At 39.6% G+C, this 20,273-nt stretch overlaps 1 protein-coding gene across 2 annotated transcripts in view; it reads left to right on the forward strand.

Moving 5' to 3' along the window:
- The first annotated feature begins 539 nt into the window (after positions 1-539).
- Positions 540-20,273, forward strand: part of FAT4 (FAT atypical cadherin 4) — a 192,696-nt gene continuing 172,962 nt past the window's right edge. For both annotated transcript variants that reach the window (XM_037991681.2, XM_037991684.2), the window contains exon 1: positions 540-6,713. In XM_037991681.2, coding sequence (XP_037847609.2) covers positions 1,539-6,713 — 5,175 coding nt within the window. In that variant the 5' untranslated portion in view covers positions 540-1,538. The remainder of the gene's footprint in view (positions 6,714-20,273) is intronic.

A 20,273-nucleotide genomic window follows, 5' to 3' on the forward strand; every position in this document is an offset into this window, starting at 1 on the left:
GGGCTGGGAAGAGGGAGGGGCAGAAGGTGACAGGACCGGGAGCTAGGGGGAGTCCGGGCGAACTAAAGTGCGGGGATCAATGAGTGGCGAGCAAAGTTTCTGAGTGCTGCTCTAAATCCTGGACTTCCCTCCCCCTCTGTTTGTGTTTCGGCGACGCGCTGTGTGTGTGTGTGTGTGTGTGTGTGTGTGTACGCGCGTGTGTGTGTGTGTGTGTGTGAGAGCATGCCTGTGCGACTGGGAAGGGGCGGGGAGAGTGTGAGGGACCAGGCGGGAGGTGGAGAGGGGCTCGCGGAGCCCTAGCTCCACCGCGGTCCAACCTTCGGCCCCGGCCGGCGAGAGGGAGAGCGCTGACAGGCGCAGTCCGGAGCTGCGGAGGGCGTCACTACAGTCCAGCGCCGACTTCGCCGCCTGCACTGCCAACGGTGAAGGAGAGGGAGGCACCAACCACCCCCCGCCCCAAACAAAAAGCCTTGTGGATTACAAAGTGAAACTGACACGGGACAATAAAAGCAGAGATAGCGAGGGCAGGGGCGAGGCGCACTAGAGTGGGCTTCCGACTGGGGCCGCCGGAGAACGACCCCCCTGGCATGGTGAGGGGAGGGCGACTCGGGGACCGCACGCTGTTTCTGCCCGGCCCCTGCGAGGCCAAGAAGAAAGAGGGAACTGCGTTCGACTTGGATGTACAAATAATGGGTCGGCAGGCGCCCCGGCAGAGGTGAAAAATGCCGAGCAACCCTGGCTGTTGTTTGTGCCGGACCACTGGCTTGAAGCCGCAACAGGGGCGGCGGCGGCGGCGGCTGCTGGAGGGGAAGGGGCAGAGCTGAGCGCTCCCGGGTACGGGAGCCAGAGCGCGAACGCCAGCGCTTGGAACGCAGTTCCCGAACTGCCTGCGCGCAGACGCCGCCGCCTGGGCCTCAGCGGCCACTGCCGGAGCCCAGTTGGAGGGGTGTTGCAGCGTGGTTTTTGAGGAGTGGGGACTCCAGAAATTCCATCGCCTCCAGCTTTTGGGAAAGGAATTCGATTCTCCCGGTTCCCCACCAACCTTTCCCCGGTGCGCAGTTGTGCTTGGACGTTTGTTCCTCCCTCTTCACGTTCTTCGCTGCGGGTAAGTTCTAAAGTTTCTGAAGACCGTTCTTTGCAATGATTCCTCATATACCTTAGATACAGGCAACTTCTCCCAACTCTCATCCACCTGGGTGAAAACGCTCAAACTATCTGGATTCAAAAACAAAGTAAAGGGGGAATATATAAGAGGCTTGAGAAACTTTTCTGGGAACTCAGCTCACTGGGAGTGTCCCGCGGAATGCCCTGCCGCTTTTCACCACAGCATCTCTCTTGCACTCCGCGTCCAACTGGCTACCTAGAGTCTTTTGCTGATGCTACTTGCTTTTGCTGGATTGGAGGTTCTTTGAAATAGCAGAGGTCTCAGACCAAGCCGTCGGCTGAATCTTTGCTGGCTGTCCTTAATCCCTGTAAATATCATTGCGTTTGCTTCACCCTTCCTTCTCTTCATCACATCGTTTTAGGGAGCCAGGACCATGGACTTAGCACCAGACAGGGCTACTGGCCGCCCGTGGCTCCCGTTGCACACTCTGTCAGTATCTCAGCTCCTTCGAGTGTTTTGGCTACTGTCATTGCTTCCGGGGCAGGCCTGGGTCCACGGGGCCGAGCAGCGCCAGGTGTTCCAAGTGCTGGAAGAGCAACCTCCAGGCACTCTGGTAGGCACCATCCAGACGCGCCCCGGCTTCACCTACAGGCTCAGCGAAAGCCACGCCCTGTTTGCCATAAACAGTAGCACCGGAGCCCTGTACACCACGTCCACCATCGACCGCGAGAGCCTGCCCAGCGACGTGATCAACCTGGTGGTCCTTTCCAGCGCGCCCACCTACCCCACCGAAGTGCGAGTGCTGGTGCGGGACCTTAATGACAACGCCCCGGTTTTCCCGGACCCCTCTATCGTGGTCACTTTCAAGGAAGACAGTAGCAGCGGGCGCCAAGTCATCTTAGACACCGCCACCGACTCGGACATCGGCTCAAACGGTGTGGACCACCGCTCCTACCGCATCATCCGCGGCAACGAGGCGGGCCGCTTCCGTCTGGACATCACCCTGAACCCGAGCGGCGAGGGAGCGTTCCTGCATCTGGTGTCCAAGGGCGGGCTGGACCGCGAGGTCACGTCGCAGTACCAGCTCCTGGTTGAGGTGGAGGACAAGGGTGAGCCTAAGCGGCGGGGCTACCTTCAGGTAAACGTGACTGTGCAAGACATTAATGACAACCCCCCGGTTTTTGGCAGTTCTCACTACCAGGCGGGGGTGCCTGAGGACGCGGTTGTGGGCTCCAGCGTCCTCCAGGTGGCGGCGGCGGACGCGGACGAGGGCACCAACGCGGACATCCGCTATCGCCTGCAGGACGAGGGGACCCCCTTCCAAATGGACCCTGAGACGGGGCTTATCACGGTACGGGAGCCCCTGGACTTCGAAGCCCGGCGCCAGTACTCGCTTACGGTGCAGGCGATGGACAGAGGCGTGCCTTCCCTCACGGGGCGCGCCGAGGCGCTGATTCAGCTGCTGGACGTGAATGACAATGACCCGGTAGTGAAGTTCCGCTACTTCCCTGCAACCTCGCGCTACGCCTCGGTAGATGAGAACGCTCAAGTGGGCACCGTGGTGGCTCTGCTCACCGTGACCGACGCAGATTCTTCCGCGGCCAACGGGAACATCTCCGTGCAGATTCTCGGGGGCAATGAGCAGCGCCACTTTGAAGTGCAAAGCAGCAAAGTGCCGAACCTGAGCCTAATCAAGGTGGCTAGCGCTTTGGACCGGGAGCGCATCCCTTCCTACAACCTCACAGTTTCCGTCTCTGATAACTATGGGGCGCCCCCTGGCGCAGCAGTCCAGGCGCGCTCTTCTGTGGCAAGCCTGGTGATTTTTGTTAATGACATCAATGACCATCCTCCTGTCTTTTCACAGCAAGTGTACAGAGTGAACCTGAGCGAGGAGGCGCCTCCAGGAAGCTATGTGAGTGGGATATCTGCCACTGATGGCGACTCTGGTCTCAATGCTAATCTGCGTTACAGCATCGTCTCTGGCAATGGACTGGGATGGTTCCATATCAGTGAACATAGTGGCCTCGTGACTACTGGGGCCGCTGGGGGCCTGGACCGTGAACTTGCTTCCCAGATTGTACTGAATATAAGTGCCCGGGACCAGGGAGTTCACCCCAAGGTGTCCTATGCCCAGCTCGTAGTAACTCTCCTAGACGTGAATGATGAAAAGCCAGTATTTAGCCAGCCAGAAGGGTATGATCTGTCTGTGGTTGAGAATGCCCCAACAGGGACAGAACTGCTGATGCTCAGGGCAACTGACGGGGACCTGGGTGACAACGGCACAGTGCGCTTCTCCTTACAAGAGGCAGAGAGTGACCGGAGGTCATTCCGTCTGGATCCTGTGTCTGGGAGGTTGAGTACTATTTCCTCCTTGGACAGAGAAGAGCAAGCTTTCTACTCCCTGTTGGTTCTGGCCACAGATCTGGGCTCCCCTCCTCAGTCATCAATGACTCGCATAAATGTGAGTCTTCTGGATATAAATGATAACAGCCCTGTGTTCTACCCGGTCCAATACTTTGCTCATATTAAGGAGAATGAGCCTGGAGGTAGCTACATCACCACTGTGTCTGCCACTGACCCAGACTTGGGTACCAATGGTACTGTCAAATATAGTATATCTGCTGGGGACAGGTCTCGGTTTCAGGTCAATGCTCAGAGTGGGGTTATTTCTACAAGAATGGCCCTAGACAGAGAAGAAAAAACAGCTTATCAGTTGCAAATAGTAGCTACTGATGGTGGCAATTTACAATCTCCCAACCAGGCAATAGTAACCATCACTGTATTGGACACTCAAGACAACCCACCTGTATTCAGTCAGGTTGCCTACAGCTTTGTGGTTTTTGAGAACGTGGCGCTGGGATATCATGTGGGTAGTGTGTCTGCATCCACCATGGATCTCAATTCCAACATCAGTTATCTCATTACTACTGGGGATCAGAAAGGTATGTTTGCTATCAACCAGGTCACTGGGCAGCTTACCACAGCAAATGTGATTGATAGAGAAGAGCAATCATTTTATCAGCTGAAGGTAGTGGCCAGTGGGGGCACAGTGACTGGAGACACTATGGTTAACATAACAGTTAAGGATTTGAATGACAACTCTCCCCATTTCCTTCAGGCAATAGAGAGTGTAAATGTGGTGGAGAATTGGCAGGCAGGTCACAGCATTTTCCAGGCCAAAGCTGTGGACCCTGATGAAGGTGTCAGTGGCATGGTACTCTATAGTCTGAAGCAAAACCCCAAGAACCTATTTGCTATCAATGAAAAGAATGGCACTATTAGTCTGCTTGGGCCTCTGGATGTTCAGGCTGGCTCCTACCAAATAGAGATATTGGCATCTGATATGGGTGTCCCACAGCTCTCCTCTAGTGTCATCCTAACAGTTTATGTCCATGATGTAAATGACAATTCACCAGTGTTTGACCAACTTTCTTATGAGGTCACCCTTTCTGAGTCAGAACCTGTGAATTCTCGATTTTTTAAAGTACAAGCTTCTGATAAGGATTCAGGAGCAAATGGTGAAATTGCATACACCATTGCTGAAGGAAATACAGGGGATGCTTTTGGCATATTCCCAGATGGTCAATTGTATATAAAAAGTGAACTTGACCGTGAACTTCAAGACAGATATGTTTTAATGGTTGTTGCTTCTGACAGAGCAGTGGAACCCCTTAGTGCTACTGTGAATGTTACTGTAATTTTGGAAGATGTAAATGATAACAGACCTCTTTTTAACAGTACCAATTACACATTTTACTTCGAAGAAGAGCAAAGGGCTGGGTCGTTTGTGGGCAAAGTAAGTGCTGCAGATAAAGACTTTGGGCCAAATGGAGAAGTAAGGTATTCTTTTGAAATGGTGCAGCCAGATTTTGAGTTGCATACTATCAGTGGGGAAATTACAAATACTTACCAGTTTGACAGGGAGTCTCTTATGAGGCGGAGAGGAACTGCAGTGTTTAGCTTTACAGTCATAGCAACAGATCAGGGGCTCCCTCAGCCTCTCAAGGATCAGGCCACTGTACATGTTTACATGAAGGATATAAATGATAATGCTCCCAAATTTTTAAAAGACTTTTACCAAGCTACAATATCAGAGTCAGCAGCCAATCTGACACAAGTTTTAAGAGTATCTGCCTCAGATGTTGATGAGGGTAATAATGGACTTATTCATTATTCTATAATAAAAGGAAATGAAGAAAGACAGTTTGCTATAGACATTACCTCTGGTCAGGTAGCACTAATTGGCAAATTAGACTATGAAGCAACACCTGGCTATTCCCTTATAATTCAAGCAGTGGATTCAGGGACAATCCCCCTCAATTCAACGTGTACTTTAAATATTGATATTTTAGATGAAAATGACAATACCCCTTCTTTCCCTAAATCAACACTCTTTGTTGATATTTTGGAAAACATGAGAATTGGTGAACTCGTGTCCTCTGTTACTGCAACTGATTCCGATTCAGGTGACAATGCTGATTTATATTACAGTATTACTGGGACTAACAACCACGGAACTTTTAGCATTAGCCCAAACACTGGGAGTATTTTTCTTGCCAAAAAATTGGACTTTGAAACACAGTCTTTGTATAAATTAAATATAACAGCAAAAGACCAAGGAAGACCTCCTCGTTCATCTACAATGTCAGTGGTTATTCACGTGAGGGACTTTAATGACAACCCTCCTAGCTTTCCTCCTGGAGATATTTTCAAATCTATTGTTGAGAACATTCCCATTGGTACATCTGTCATTTCAGTGACTGCACATGACCCTGATGCTGACATTAATGGGCAACTATCCTACACAATCATTCAACAGATGCCAAGAGGCAGCCATTTTACCATAGATGAAGTCAAAGGGACTATATATACTAATGCTGAAATAGATCGGGAATTTGCTAATCTCTTTGAGTTAACTGTAAAAGCCAATGATCAAGCTGTGCCAATAGAAACTAGACGGTATGCTTTGAAGAACGTGACCATTTTGGTTACAGACCTCAATGACAATGTCCCAATGTTTATATCACAAAACGCCCTTGCTGCAGACCCATCAGCTGTGATTGGTTCTGTTCTGACAACAATTATGGCTGCTGACCCAGATGAAGGTGCTAATGGAGAAGTAGAGTATGAGATCATCAATGGGGACACAGACACCTTCATTGTTGATCGTTATAGTGGAGACTTGAGAGTGGCTTCAGCGCTGGTTCCTTCACAGTTGATCTACAATCTCATAGTTTCAGCAACAGACCTTGGGCCTGAAAGGAGGAAGTCAACCACTGAATTGACCATCATTCTTCAAGGCCTTGATGGACCTGTTTTTACTCAACCCAAATATATAACTATTTTGAAGGAAGGAGAACCCATTGGCACAAATGTGATATCAATAGAAGCAGCTAGCCCCAGAGGATCTGAGGCCCCAGTGGAGTATTACATTGTTTCAGTTCGTTGTGAAGAAAAAACTGTTGGACGCCTCTTTACTATTGGACGACATACTGGTATAATTCAGACTGCAGCCATTCTGGACCGGGAGCAAGGAGCATGTCTTTACCTGGTGGATGTTTATGCCATAGAAAAATCAACTGCTTTTCCCAGAACACAGAGAGCAGAGGTAATGATTTTGTAGTCATTTATTATTTGTTAATGTGCTTTTTGGAAAGATCATTCTCTTTCTATTTACTCTCTATAATTGTTTACCTTCAATGTTTATTGTTAAATTTATGAACAGGAACACCTAAAAATGTTCTGTCACAAAGACTAACAGAGAATTACATAAACTTTAGTTTTAATCTTGGTTGCAACTAAATAATAAACTTTCTTTTCCCTATATATTTTTCTTTATAGCCATCAAATGTATAAGGCTAAGGAGAAATATTTAGCCATTTCAGAGTGGAAAAAATCCATTTATCTAAGCTAGATTGCTGAGGTAATCTAAATACCACTTAGTAAGGAGGTCTACTGGAAGATGGGCACTTTCAGAATTAAGAAGACCTATTCCCAAATGAAGAGCTTTGGCAGGAATCAGCATTGTACCATAGCTCTTCAGGAAGAGTGGCCATGGAGGATGGGCTGACAGTGTACACCAGGACAGTATTAACTTTCACATCCTCAGCAGTCTTGGCAGTTTCTTTATAGACAGTGACTAATTTTAATGTGCTGAGCCAAGTTTTGGGAGATTCCTGATTTCATCTGCCTTAACATTTTAGACACTGTCTTCTGACTTAGGATAATCTTTCCTTTTCCCTCTTAAACTAAGGCATGCAATGTGCTGTGAATAATCAGAGACTAGGTGCTGTTTCTTGACAATACTGAGTTCAATGCCATGGGATAGATACATGTTGTTCTGTATGTTGGTTGGTAAGAAATTAGTGTTTGATAGCATAAGCCAAAAGAATTCCAAGCTCAACCTTCCCTGGAGTGTATTTTAGGCTACTACCTCCTTGTATCATTGATTTGCTTTTTAATTGAACTACTTTCAATGTTATTTTGATGATCAACTAGAAATGATATAGCTATACTCCAGAAAACTCTTGTTTGGTGTTTCTAAGTTCATTCTTTCCCTCCCCAGGCCCCTCAAAGACATTCTAGTGTCACTCAGCCAAAAACACAAACATCAAATGTGGTTTGTGATACTTGGCAGTGACCCAAACACAACATGCTAGTGAAATTGAGGCTCATGTGCTTGTTTTCTTGCTGCTTTTCTTTTTTGGGGGAGGAGGTGGGGATTTTCTTTATTTTTAAATGATAATTTATTATTATTATTATATAGTTTTGTATCCTCTGTGATTTTTTTCATAATAGTTGGTTATGTCTCTTAGAGGACCATATTAATTAGAGATATAATTCTAAGGGGAATTCAATTTTATCTTACATAGCACTGAAAGGATTTCTAAGCCAAATATCTTCTTTGACCTAATTATTTTTTAAAAAGTTTAATATAGGGCTTATATGTTGAGCTATTTGGTTTAGCTCAGGCCATGATTTATATGTAATTGAGTTTTGAGTTGAAGTTATCCATATCCTAAACCCACAATCCTGTCGTTAACTTTCTTCTCTGGAATTAATTCTTAGATGAATATATTTGATTAGTTTGAAAACCAAAATATTGATTTGAAGGCAGGCAATTAAGTCATTCCAGACTTTATGAATTTGTTAAACTGTAAAACAGATTACATTATTAGATGCTCTTGTTTGGTTCACTGTAGTACATTTTATTAGAATACTATGGAGAATGAGAATAAATGTTCAGTTTAATCATTAGATTTATTGGGTCTTTTTTATTTACCTATTAGCTATGCAAAGATCGGCTCAGCATAAAAGTATTAAATAGTGCTGCCTCTGCCATAGGCAAGAAAATTAAAAGTATTTGTAAGTAATTTTGTTATTAATAGGGGATGAACTGTTTATTACTTTTTATAAGTCAAGTAACACCAATATGAAAAGTTATTTATATTTACTGTAGTCTAGTCATTTAAAAATCTGGGGAGAATTCAATATGATTTTTTTAATTAAAAAAAGTCAGCGTATCTTCTGTGAACTTAAGTGCTGAAATTGTAAATCAAATTTGAGTGCTCAAGATTCAACCACTTTGAAAATGAAAAGCAAATGTGTTTCTCCAAAGAGTATTGAAAGCAGTGGTTGTGAGCTAGAATTTCACATTATTATTGGTTGGATTTTTCAAGTATATACAATAAAGTGCTTTTTTCCTTCTGCTCAAACGATTAATTTACTGTGATTCTGCAAAAATAAGTTATACGTTTCCTCTTGTTATCAAAGGTAATTTTTAAATTGTTTGTTTAATTGGACTTTGTCCAATGCATTTTAAAAAATTATTCATGTACACTGATAAGAGTCTGGGTTGCTTACTCAGGTTTCTGGCAGAGTCATGCTGATCACATTCCATGGGCAGGCAGAGAGTCAGCGGGTAAAAGAGAAACAATTTCATCTGCATTCCTTTCCTAGCTCTGACATTTGGGGTAAGAGGCTAATGACTGTGACTCTGATATTGTTCATTCCAAAGATTTGTCCAGTTATACACCTTTACTTACCCTACTTGTTATATCCAAAGATTTGGCATTGATAGTTATGTCATTGAAAGAGTGTTTGGGTTACAGACACAAGATTAATTACCGTTTTATTTTATCTCTTTATGTTCTCAGAAGAGCTTAGATAGTCTTGATTATGTTAGAATAGGTCATGTAAAGTTTGTGCCATTTTTCTAGGTTCACCAAAAAATAGATATATGTACTTCAGTAAGCATTTATCTTTTAATGTGTATGACAAAGGAACAGGCAACTTAGGAACTTGGTTGGACCTCATGATGATCGGGGCTTTGTTTTATTGGTCTTTGTTATTTCAGACCCTGGTATATTACCTGAGGTATAGTAGGTGCTCCATACATGTTTGCTGAATGAGATGGTAGAAGACCTAAGATCAGAACATATGTCTTTATAACTTAGGAATAAATCACCAGAGAAAAGCCGAGGAAATGAAGGGAGCTATTAAATCTGATGCTGCTCATTAATTGAACTCAGGTCAGAACATCATAATTATCTCTTCTCTACAAATGAATTGATAACTATCAGGAAACTCAACAAGGAAAGAGGAATTTAAGTGGGTGTTCTGACATGGAGCTTAGTGTTTAAATGGAAGGAAGCAATCTTATACTTTTAGGTAGTCACCAGGCCATAGTTCTCAAACTTGCTACTCTCGGGACCCTTTTATGCTCTTAAGAATTGCCAAGGACACCGCTGGAGACTTTGTGTAAGCATGTCTTATCTATTGACATTTACCATTTTTAACAGTAAAACTGAAGAAATTAAAAATATTTGTTAATTCATTTTAAAACTACATTACATTTTAAACATATAACATTTTTATTTTATTTTTAAAAAGTTTATTTTTTTCAAACTAAAAAATTAAAGAGTGGCATGATTTTACATCTTTACAAGTCTCTTTAATAGCTAGCTCAATAGAATACAGCTGGATTCTCAAATCTTCTTGGGCAATATATTGCAATATGTTGTTTTTTTGGCTAAAATATCGAACAGAATCCATCCTTACACAGATATTTTGAGTTGGATAATGGAGAAATAATTTGTCTACTACACCAGAAGTCCACAGTGCCAGTTTCTTAAGACTTACTTGCAGTGCGGAATATGAAACCCTATCAGCTCTGTTACAAAAAAATACATTGATCTTGCATTCGTCATGAATTTTTTTACCTATTCCTGATTTAGAAATATCAGGCATTGATCATTTCAAAATTGTTGGTGTAACTGATAAGGAATTTATCATAAAAGTCTTTAATATACAACTCTCAACCTGTTGGTGATGGTTAGAAATTTTCCAAATTTGAATTTTTACTTGAAAGCTCAAAATTTCACTATCAGTAACATATATTGTTGTTTTCCTGGAAGTGTCAGGCTTCCTTTGTTCATGATAAAAAGAAAAGATTATGCATACTCAAATATTTAAAAAGAAACAGTTGTTCTTTCAAGTAAAAATGGTATTCCACAAATCAAGTGGCTAGTTCAGCTTACAACTCAATTGTGCATTTCTTTGAGAAAACCACAATACATAGTGTGTACAGAGTAATGGGTCTTTGTGCACATACTGCTCTGTGTCACACAGGATATTGAAAAGACATCAAAGTTAAGTCCAGATTTGATAAAATTAATACGTTTTCTGTTTTCTCAAGAAAATTTCTTTACTTTTTAAAATGAAATTGTTTTGTTTGTTTGTTTTACCTTGAGTATGTGGTGGTGAAGAACACAATTACTGCTAAAATACTTTGGATCAACTGCTTTGACTTGTGCTAAAGTACCACCAGTTTTACCCACCATTGCTTTTGCACCTCTAGCATAAATGCCAACACAGTGAACAAAGGCAGAGGATGGTTTGCATTATCATGAAAACAGTTTTGATTTTCCAGTGCTCCTTAAATGGGTCTCTGGTTTGCATGGAGGTCCATGCATGCTCCACAGTGAGAGAACCATTGGTGTGGGTAGTGAGATTTTGGCAATTCAATAAACAACCAGCAAAAAAAGAGCCACTTGAAATAATGTATTAAAAGTATGTTTGGAATATTAGGTAAATGGACTATGATTCATTAATGATTACAAATGAGTTTTAGCAATCTGATAATAAATTAATTTATTTTCACAAGAAACTATTAAGATTTCCAAGAGAAATGATGGAGGCATTTGTGAGGTCCATTTTGGATACAAACGTTAGAAATGATTTTCTTTCACAGGATTTTGAATCACAGTTAGTGCACCTTAGATTAAATGTCTGTATATCTTGTGTATTGAACCTCAAAAGCAGAATACAGGCAAGAGAACTGGGTATATAATAACTATTATTATCATAAAATTTATTGAATATTGCTGTGTTTGGACATAATGATAAGTGCATAGTGATGAGTGCATTTTTAGGGATTTTATTTAACCCATAAAATACTAATATCATTTGCATTTTATAGCTACGGAAACTGAGTCTCAGATAAGTTAAATAAGTTGCTTAAGTTCATATAGATAGAAAGAAAACCATATCCAGACTTGAATAACTTCAGAATGCATCCTCATAAACACTCTTCTATCAAGCCAGATCAGTCTGTGGTTTTGGTTAAAAGAAAAGCTCTTTGCCCTATAGCTATGATGATATATGTATGCTTTGTAATAACTTTGTTTTCACTCTCTGATTTGTTGTTTAAAAAGCACTTAAGGCCAGGCAAAGTGGCTCACACCTTAAATGGGAGGCCAAGATAGACGATTCCTTGAGGCCAAGAGTTCGAGACCAGCCTGGGAAACATGGTGAAACCACATCTCTACTAAAAATACAAAAATTTGTCGGGCATGGTGGTGCACGCCTGTAGTCCCAGCTACTTGGGAGGCTGAGATACGAGAATCACTCGAAACCTGGGAGCAAAGGCTGCAGTGAGCTGAGATCCTGCCATTGCACTCCAGGCTGGGTGACAGAACTAGACTTTATCTCAAAAAAATTAATAAGTATTGTGATGTATTGTGTAAAATAAAGGGAAACAATTTTTGCCTACCATAGTAAAGGCCCTCAGCAGATCAGTTACATCCCTAGGGGTGAGTTAGTGGTGGTGCAAAGAGCCTGAATTGAATTAAGAAGACTTCCAAGGGTTTCTAGAGGAGGGAAGAAGATGAGAATTGGAGAGAAGGGAGCTGAAGCCAAATGGAGAGCAAAGGTTGATGAGGGGTCTCTGCTAACCTACAGCACTATTCACTTTGGAAGCAGTCACTGCAGTTTAAGAAAGTGGAGAATCTATTTTTGAATTTGTAGATGATAAATCATCTTCTTTGGAATAATGATGGGGTTGGAGTGGATAGAGTGTGAAGATTATTTTAAATATGAAAACCTTTTCCTGCTTCCTATGTGTTTGATGTCAAGAGTGTTTCTTTAAAAAACAGGCTGGGATGAATTTTCTGATTTTGTTTCTTTCCTATTGGTATGTTTTTAAATGTATTGAACAAAATGCTGTGAAGTAAAGGGCTTTATAAATTTTTAAGATAGGTACAAATATGTGTGACAAACAGGATTATTGATGGCCAATTATGTTCATGCTGCATATTTTATATATATCTTCAGTATGCTTGATTTACTCCTGCTGCTAGATTTCTATAGACATAACTCATCTTCCAATGAATTTACTATTTATTACATTTTTGTCTTTATTAAAACCCTAACAATTTTAATTCTTTTTTATTTTATTTGATTTTGAGAAATCTGCTCTAGGAATAGTTTTGAAAAATAGTTATTTACTTAGAATTCTGTGGAATCAATTTTTCATTGCAGTCTGCAGTTTGCACTTTGTCATCATTAGAGTGAAAAACTGCCTAAGAACCTCATTAGTTGTGAGGGACTGTTGCATTAGTGACTGTAGCAAACTGCATAGGCCCTGAGGTGGGTTCTGTATTTCAAGAATTAATGAATCTAGGCCTAGCTCTTTATAATACCCATAAAAGTAGGTGGTATTCTGAATTAGGCACTCATGAGTGGAAATAGGAAAAAGAATAACTGGCAGGTGATATGGGTCAAGAGGAGTATAAAGTGTCCAATATTGAATATGGTAAATATTTTCTAATGATTTCAAGCTTTGTGTAATCTGTGACAAGAGTAGCCCTTTTAATAGTATGCTGACTGAGAAGGAGAGTATAGGGAATGCAGACAGGTGAAAATATTCTATGAAACAAACATTCTGTATAAAATACACACATGTAATTATACCCCCATTGTACAAAGACTGTTGGATTTTCCTTGCTGTTAATATCCTGAGACAAAATTGGACAATAAAGTCATGAAGAGGAAACAATCTAATTGGCAGATAATTTATATGTGGTAATTAAAAATTGATTATAGGACCATAGTGTTCTTCAGTTTCTAGACATGTATGCATTTTTAAGAAACAATCAGTGAGTAAAAACCAAATAATTTTAAGGTTTTGAAGAAATGTTGAAAGACATTTGGAAACATGCTTTGCTACTGGCAGGTGGGAGCAAATGGCATTTTTGATGATGATTATTTGACATTTCTCTAAGGCTTTTTATCATTCATAGATTCTAACACCATATCAAGCGCTTATATTATTGTTAGACATTGGTAAACAGTCTTGTCAGGTGCTGTCTTGCCTTTGCAATGGTTCTGGAGGTAGATGCAACATATCATCATTTGACAAATGAGAATACTGAGGCTCATGGAGGTTGCTTATGGAGCTGGTTTATGGTGGAAGCAGGATTTAAACCCAGCAGTCTGCCTCTAAAGTCTGTGCATTTAGTTCCAACACAGCACTAACTAATGCTACTTATGATTGTTTCTGAACATTTGTAGACATAATTCTCACCATGTAAAAAGTTGTTTTCATATTTCTATACTTTTTCATGTTAATGATTTAAAAAATATAAGGTAAAATGAAATTTTGGTGATGAACCAGTAGTAGGATTACTTTAGGTCCCTATCAATCTTTGTTTAGGTCCCTGTTAACCTTTATAATCTTTATTGACCTATAATCTGTTATTTCTTCATTTTACTTTCTAAAACCCAAGGCAAGAATATATTTCCATTATTTCAGTTTCTCATGTATTTTCTTCCTTTTTCAGCAAAACTTTTCAAAAGAGTTGCCTATACCTGCATTTTTTCTTCTCATGATCTCTTAAATCTACTGCCATCAGACGTGGCCCCTGCCACTCCAGTGAAATTGCTCTTACTGAGGTCACTATGATGGACATATTGCTAGACCCAATGGCCTTTCTCAATGCTCCTTGTATCTAATCTAAAGAATATTTGACCTAGTGGATTTTACTTCCGTTAAATGCTTTATTCAGTTGGCTTCCAAGTCATCATATTCTGTTACTTTTTACCCTTTTTTATTTCTTGGAACAATCACTTCTCAGCACCCTTCACAAGCGTCTCACCATGTCCTCAAACTCCAAGTGCTGGAACATCCCTAAAATCAGTTCTTGCAATTTTTCTCTTTGCACTCTATACTTATTCCCTTGAAGATATCAATCTTATAGCATTAAATGACAATATACACTGATGACTCCAAAAGTTTGTCTCCAGCCCACATGTTTTTTCTGAACCCTATATTCATATAACCAATTACTTATTCATTGATTAACTTCCTAATTGATATTTTAAATTAACATATTTAAATCTAAGCTGCTGATAATCTCCCCAATAAAAACCTATTCCATCTTCAGCCATCTTCTTTTCGGTTGATGGCAGTTCCAAGCTTCTGATTGCTCAGGTCAAAAATCTTAGAGTTATCTTTGACTCCTAACTTTCTTTCTCACCCTACATACAACCTGTCAGTTGATCTTGTTGGCTCTGTCTTCAAAATATTTCATTTCAATATGATCATTTCATGATAATTTCTCATCATGCTCGCTGTTACTAACTTGGTCCAAGACAGCATCATTCTTCCCTTGGATTATTGAAGACATCTTCTTATTGATCTCTGACAATGTTCCTGCTGTTCTCTTCTTTTACTTGGCTTTACCTACACTGGTTTCTTTTTATTCTAGGAACTTGCTAGGCACACCCCAGCCTTCGGGCTTTTGCCTTGGATCTTGCCTCTGCATAGAACACCCTTTCTCCAGACATCATCCTGGACAACAACCTCCCATACTTCAAGTATTTTTTTCTATCTCACATTGTAAATTAGGCTTAATCTTCCTTTAATAACTGATTATTGTAACCATCCCCTTACGCTGCCTGATTTCCATTGCCTTGTGTCATTTCTTCATCTTCCTCTCTCATAAGACATATCAGCCTCACCAATTTCTACTTATGTCCCCACATGTTAAATGTTGGAATGCCTCTGGAACTAGTTGTTGATTTTTTTTCTCTTTTTAATCTATTTCACTGAGGAGCTCAACCAATGTCATTCCTTTATATAAAATATGAACACTATATATGTATAGGGAGTGGATGTGAGTGATATAATTTATTGATTTATAATGTTGATTATTGTTTGATCTGTCTTCTTCCCACAGGAATGAATTTCTATAAGGGGAGATATATTTGTCTGCTATGTTCCCTAACATATCTCAAGAGTCTAGAACATTACTTGGAACAAACATAGTAGACACAATATAAGTTTCTGTTGAATGACTGAGTGAATGAATGAATGAACTGTCATCTCAGCCTCTGTCCTTGTCCCCTTCAGTTTAGTCTAGCAGCCAGAGTGAGAGTGATCTTTTAGATCATTTCATTTGCCCCAAAGCTTCCCATTTCACTTGTAGTAAAAGTCAAATTCTTAAAATGACCCTGAAGACCCTAGTTTGCTGCTCTTATTAGTTACTGTTTGGACATCTCTTTTCCTGACTCTCCTTGCCTGAACTTGTTCAGCAACCATCAGAGCTCCAGGCCCCAGCCTCAGGTGCCCCTCCTTGGGGTCTTTGTGGCAGCTTTGGCCTGGACTGCTCCCTTCCTCACATTTCCCACATCATTTCTCAGAGTCACCTTGCAAAGTCCTTCTTCTCTCCAATCTTCGTTTTTCTCTCTCCTTCCTTTTGTTTCTGCTTATTTCTTATCATCACCCGACATAACACATATGTTACTTCTTTATTCTGTTTATGGTGTGCCTTCCCTTTAGAATATATGTTCCATGAGGGGAAAGGTTTTCATCTGTTTCTGCTATATGCATAGCACCTACAGTGTGGCTGGCTCTAGTCAGATGCTCAGTAAATCATTGATAAACTAAGGATTTACTGTTGATAATGCTGCAAATATGCTGCTTAAGCTCCAGGAGCTCAACCAGTGATGCATGCTGAAGTATGGGAGTCATTTTTCATCTCTTAAGCCAAGACTTTAGAGCCTCTTCTGAAATTAGTGAAGTTAACTGATTGGAAAAGACTGATTTTCCTTGATAAAAAGACAGTGGCTACATGACTTGATTGGCTAAGAGCCTGTAACCCAAACTTCAGAAACATTTATGGTGTCTGTGAAGGAAAGTGGGACCACTCATGCTATAGATGTTTTGGTAAAGTAGAACATTCTAGAAACTATATATCACAATGTATGCTACACCATCTCATGTCTTCTCATTTCCTTCAAACTTACCTAATTTTGCTTTAGAGATCAGATCTTAAGTTATTGTAAACCATGTTGTTCATCAACAAAAAGGTGAATACATGGAAACTTTGAAAACATTACTACTTTTAATATCGATCACTTTAATTACTGCCATTTGTTTTTTCTAATTTACCATCCTTGTTCAACATTTCACATCGATAATATCAGTAAACTTGATTTTAACATGCAGCAAAGAAAATACTGCTGAATAATCCCTCTTGCCTTAAGTTTAGTTGAAAGAATGCATGCTTTTGATTTAAGAGAAGCTTGATTCAGATGTTGTCAGGGCTACTCTCAAAATCCTGTTTTCCTCATTTGTAAAATGGTAGTGATAGCGCCTACTTCACAACTTCTTGTGAAAAAAACAATGGCACTCAATCAAGTTTATTAGTGCTATTACCCTTTTTCCCAAAAATAAATATAGATCTACACAAGACTATTAACATTTTTTTAAAAATTAACTATTTCTGAAGTATTTTAGTGTTCCATTCTTTTTTTTTTTTTTTCCCCTTTCTCAATTTCCTCAACAAGTCTATGAGGAAGTCAAGCATTTTTATGTTCATTTTAAAGAATAGACACAAATAATTTCATTATTTCTGTGTGGTCACAAATCTAGACTAACACCCAGGTTTATATGACTTTGGTCAACATGCCTGACATTCAACAATACTGCCCAGTCTGGTGTTAATGCTATTTTTCGTCCACTATTGTATTGTTGTTGACATAATTTAGTAATAGTTATAACCCCTTAAGTGAAGTTATTTATGAATTCTGAAACTTTTTGAAAGGCTTAGTTGCTCAAGAACCAAGCAAGTTAGAATATTTGAATATTCAGTGTTTTCTTCATTTTGAAGCCTTATCTCTGATTTAGATGAGGGATATTCATCTCTCAAGTTTTAGTGATGGTAGTAAAATATTGACTATCATGGAATTGTGTTATTTGTGAGCCTGTTTAGAAATCGTTTTTTGTCCATGACTTAATGCAGTTTTCTTAATTGAGGTCAACTTGGCTTGTCCAGTCCAAAAAAGGGAAAACTATCTTTCTTTCAAAACTGCTTTTGAAAAAAACATGTAAATTCTAGTAACTTTTTAAGTGAAGGTTTTATAATTAATGATTCTAACATTTTACTGGACACTTTTCGTGTTTTCTTCATAAAATTTTCAAAATAAGCAAATACACAAAGAAGATGGGCTTCCTTCTGCTTGGTGTAGTGTTTTATAGTATCTAACTCTTTGTTCTTTAAGTCAAAACACTTACTCATTATTTTTATTTATACATTGACTTCATTCTACAATAGATTTGAAGCAGATTACTAAAGTATATGTACAACAAAGAGATACAACAGTAAATGAATCTCCAGTAAAAATAAGTGTTACTAAAAATAATCCTGAAATATATAAGATTAGCCTACAGATATATGTAATTTAGGTAACTCACAGAGTTTATGTTTAGCTTTCTAAAGGCCAAGTCAAGCAGAGAAGCAAGATCAGATATATGTCATTGTGCTTTTATACTAAACAAACACACAGAGAGTAAACAAAGGAAATACATATTTTCTAAACCCAAGGAACTTAATAGAATTCGTCCTACAGATGCTCAAAAACAGATCTATTTTAAAGTGATGATTTTCTTAATGGCATCTTCACTAGTTCAGTGACAGATTTTCAACATCATTTTAATGTGACGTCTTTTAGTAAGTGGATTTGTGGCAAATTGTAAAAGTGCAGTTCTGGCAGATTATTTATTTATGGATCAAAAGAGATTCCCCATTGGTAAGTGCTTTTGTTTAGCTTTATTTCATGAAGTGGATTAATATTTTATAATCACAGCAAGAGTATCCCTATTGGGGTTTTCACATTAACATATCTGTAGCACATCACAGGGAAAATCTAACCAGAGAAGTTTTCTGTAAAACTTTAGCTTAATCCTTGAGGAGACTTCATTTTAAGGTAGGCTGCAGTGATTAAAATACTTAGCATAATTTTCTAGTAATCTGTGTCTTAGATTGTTTCCATTTTTCAAGAAATAGAAACAATCGTCCTGTGAGATGACAAAATTTGCCATTGAAAACATTGATGCTATTTAAAAATGTCATGTATTTTCAAATATTAAAAATATAAAAGAATAGCGATCACATACACTCTAACTTTTCCTCTAGTGGAGTCACTAATATCCTAAGGCTAGGAAGGTGAGGAATCAATACCAAGTAAAGGTCAGAGCTCTAGAATTGGAATGGGAGTCTCAGGTTTTTAACTCTAGGACAGTCATTTGATACCTCATTTTCAAATGATAAACTAAAACAATAGGGTTTATGTGGCCCAGTTACATAACACACTTAGTTGGCAGAGGAGTCCCAGATTAGAATTTCTTACTTACTGAGTATAGTCAACCTATACTCAGTGTTGACTCCAGTCCTTAAACATGGAGTGAGAAAAGGAGGCTACAGCTTCCTCATGATCTTCACATCTCCATCAGCATCCTCCAAAACACATCCCCCAAAAACATGGAATTTAAAGTAAAACAAGGATTTTTTGTTATGCAAATGCAGCTTTAAGACGAAGCCTTTGAACCCAGATTCTTGCTCTTTCCCACATGCCCCCTCACCTCTCCTCATGTACCTGTCCCCATCCCATCCATATTGTTTTCCCTAAATCTCCATTTACAAAGATCCTGGAACCACCAACAGCTATAACATTTCTCTTACATGACACTGCTTCTAAATCCTTTGCACAATTCTAAGAAATTGCTTCCTATCAGGTGCTAATAGCGTTTAAACTTTTAGGCATCTCCTGTCTTCAAATTAAGAAAGAATAAAATGTATTCAATTATATTGTCATGTTAATTTCAAATTTATAACAATTTTGAGATGTTTGACAGTTTCAGAAGATTTGCTTAAAACAAGACATGTATTTCATGTATTACTTTAATACCAATACCAGTTGTGATTATGTCTATCTAATGGCAAATTTGAAGCATGATTCAGAGTTATTAAATGTTACTGGAATTGATTATATTATATGGTCCTAGAATTTTCTTCACTAGTAGCTGTATGATAATCCTTTATTTGCATAAAAGTTAACCCATAGTCTCTTTTTTTAAGATAGTACTTTAAATTTTCCACTAAAAACAATAAAATACTAATTTGTGTATAGTATTGCTATGTGGAACAGAACAGCCTGTGTTGCAACACCAGCTTAATATTTTATTACTTCACGTAATAAAATAGAAAACGTATTTATCTACTGAGGTTGTAATTAGTTACAAATAATGAATCTTTAGTGTTCTAATTCCAGAGCTTGGCAGATTTAGAACACCAGTTGACCTTATCTTGCTGGAAAATGAAAAAAGTGGGAGTAGAATTTTCTCTGTAGGACAAGACGGCTTTGGATGGGAGGGACAATAGAAGCTTGCCAAAAACATGGGTCAAACTGAACACAGATGGCTGTAGCTGATAGAGGTGTCTATTATTGTATTTTCCTCTCAGCAGTTTTCTCTTTTTCAGTGTGTTTATACTTACATGAATAATTTTTGTTGCTCAGCAACCAAGAGAAAATATATTAATAGAAT

This window comes from Chlorocebus sabaeus, chromosome 7, assembly GCF_047675955.1.
Source record: "Chlorocebus sabaeus isolate Y175 chromosome 7, mChlSab1.0.hap1, whole genome shotgun sequence".
NCBI classification, from domain to species: domain Eukaryota; kingdom Metazoa; phylum Chordata; class Mammalia; order Primates; family Cercopithecidae; genus Chlorocebus; species Chlorocebus sabaeus.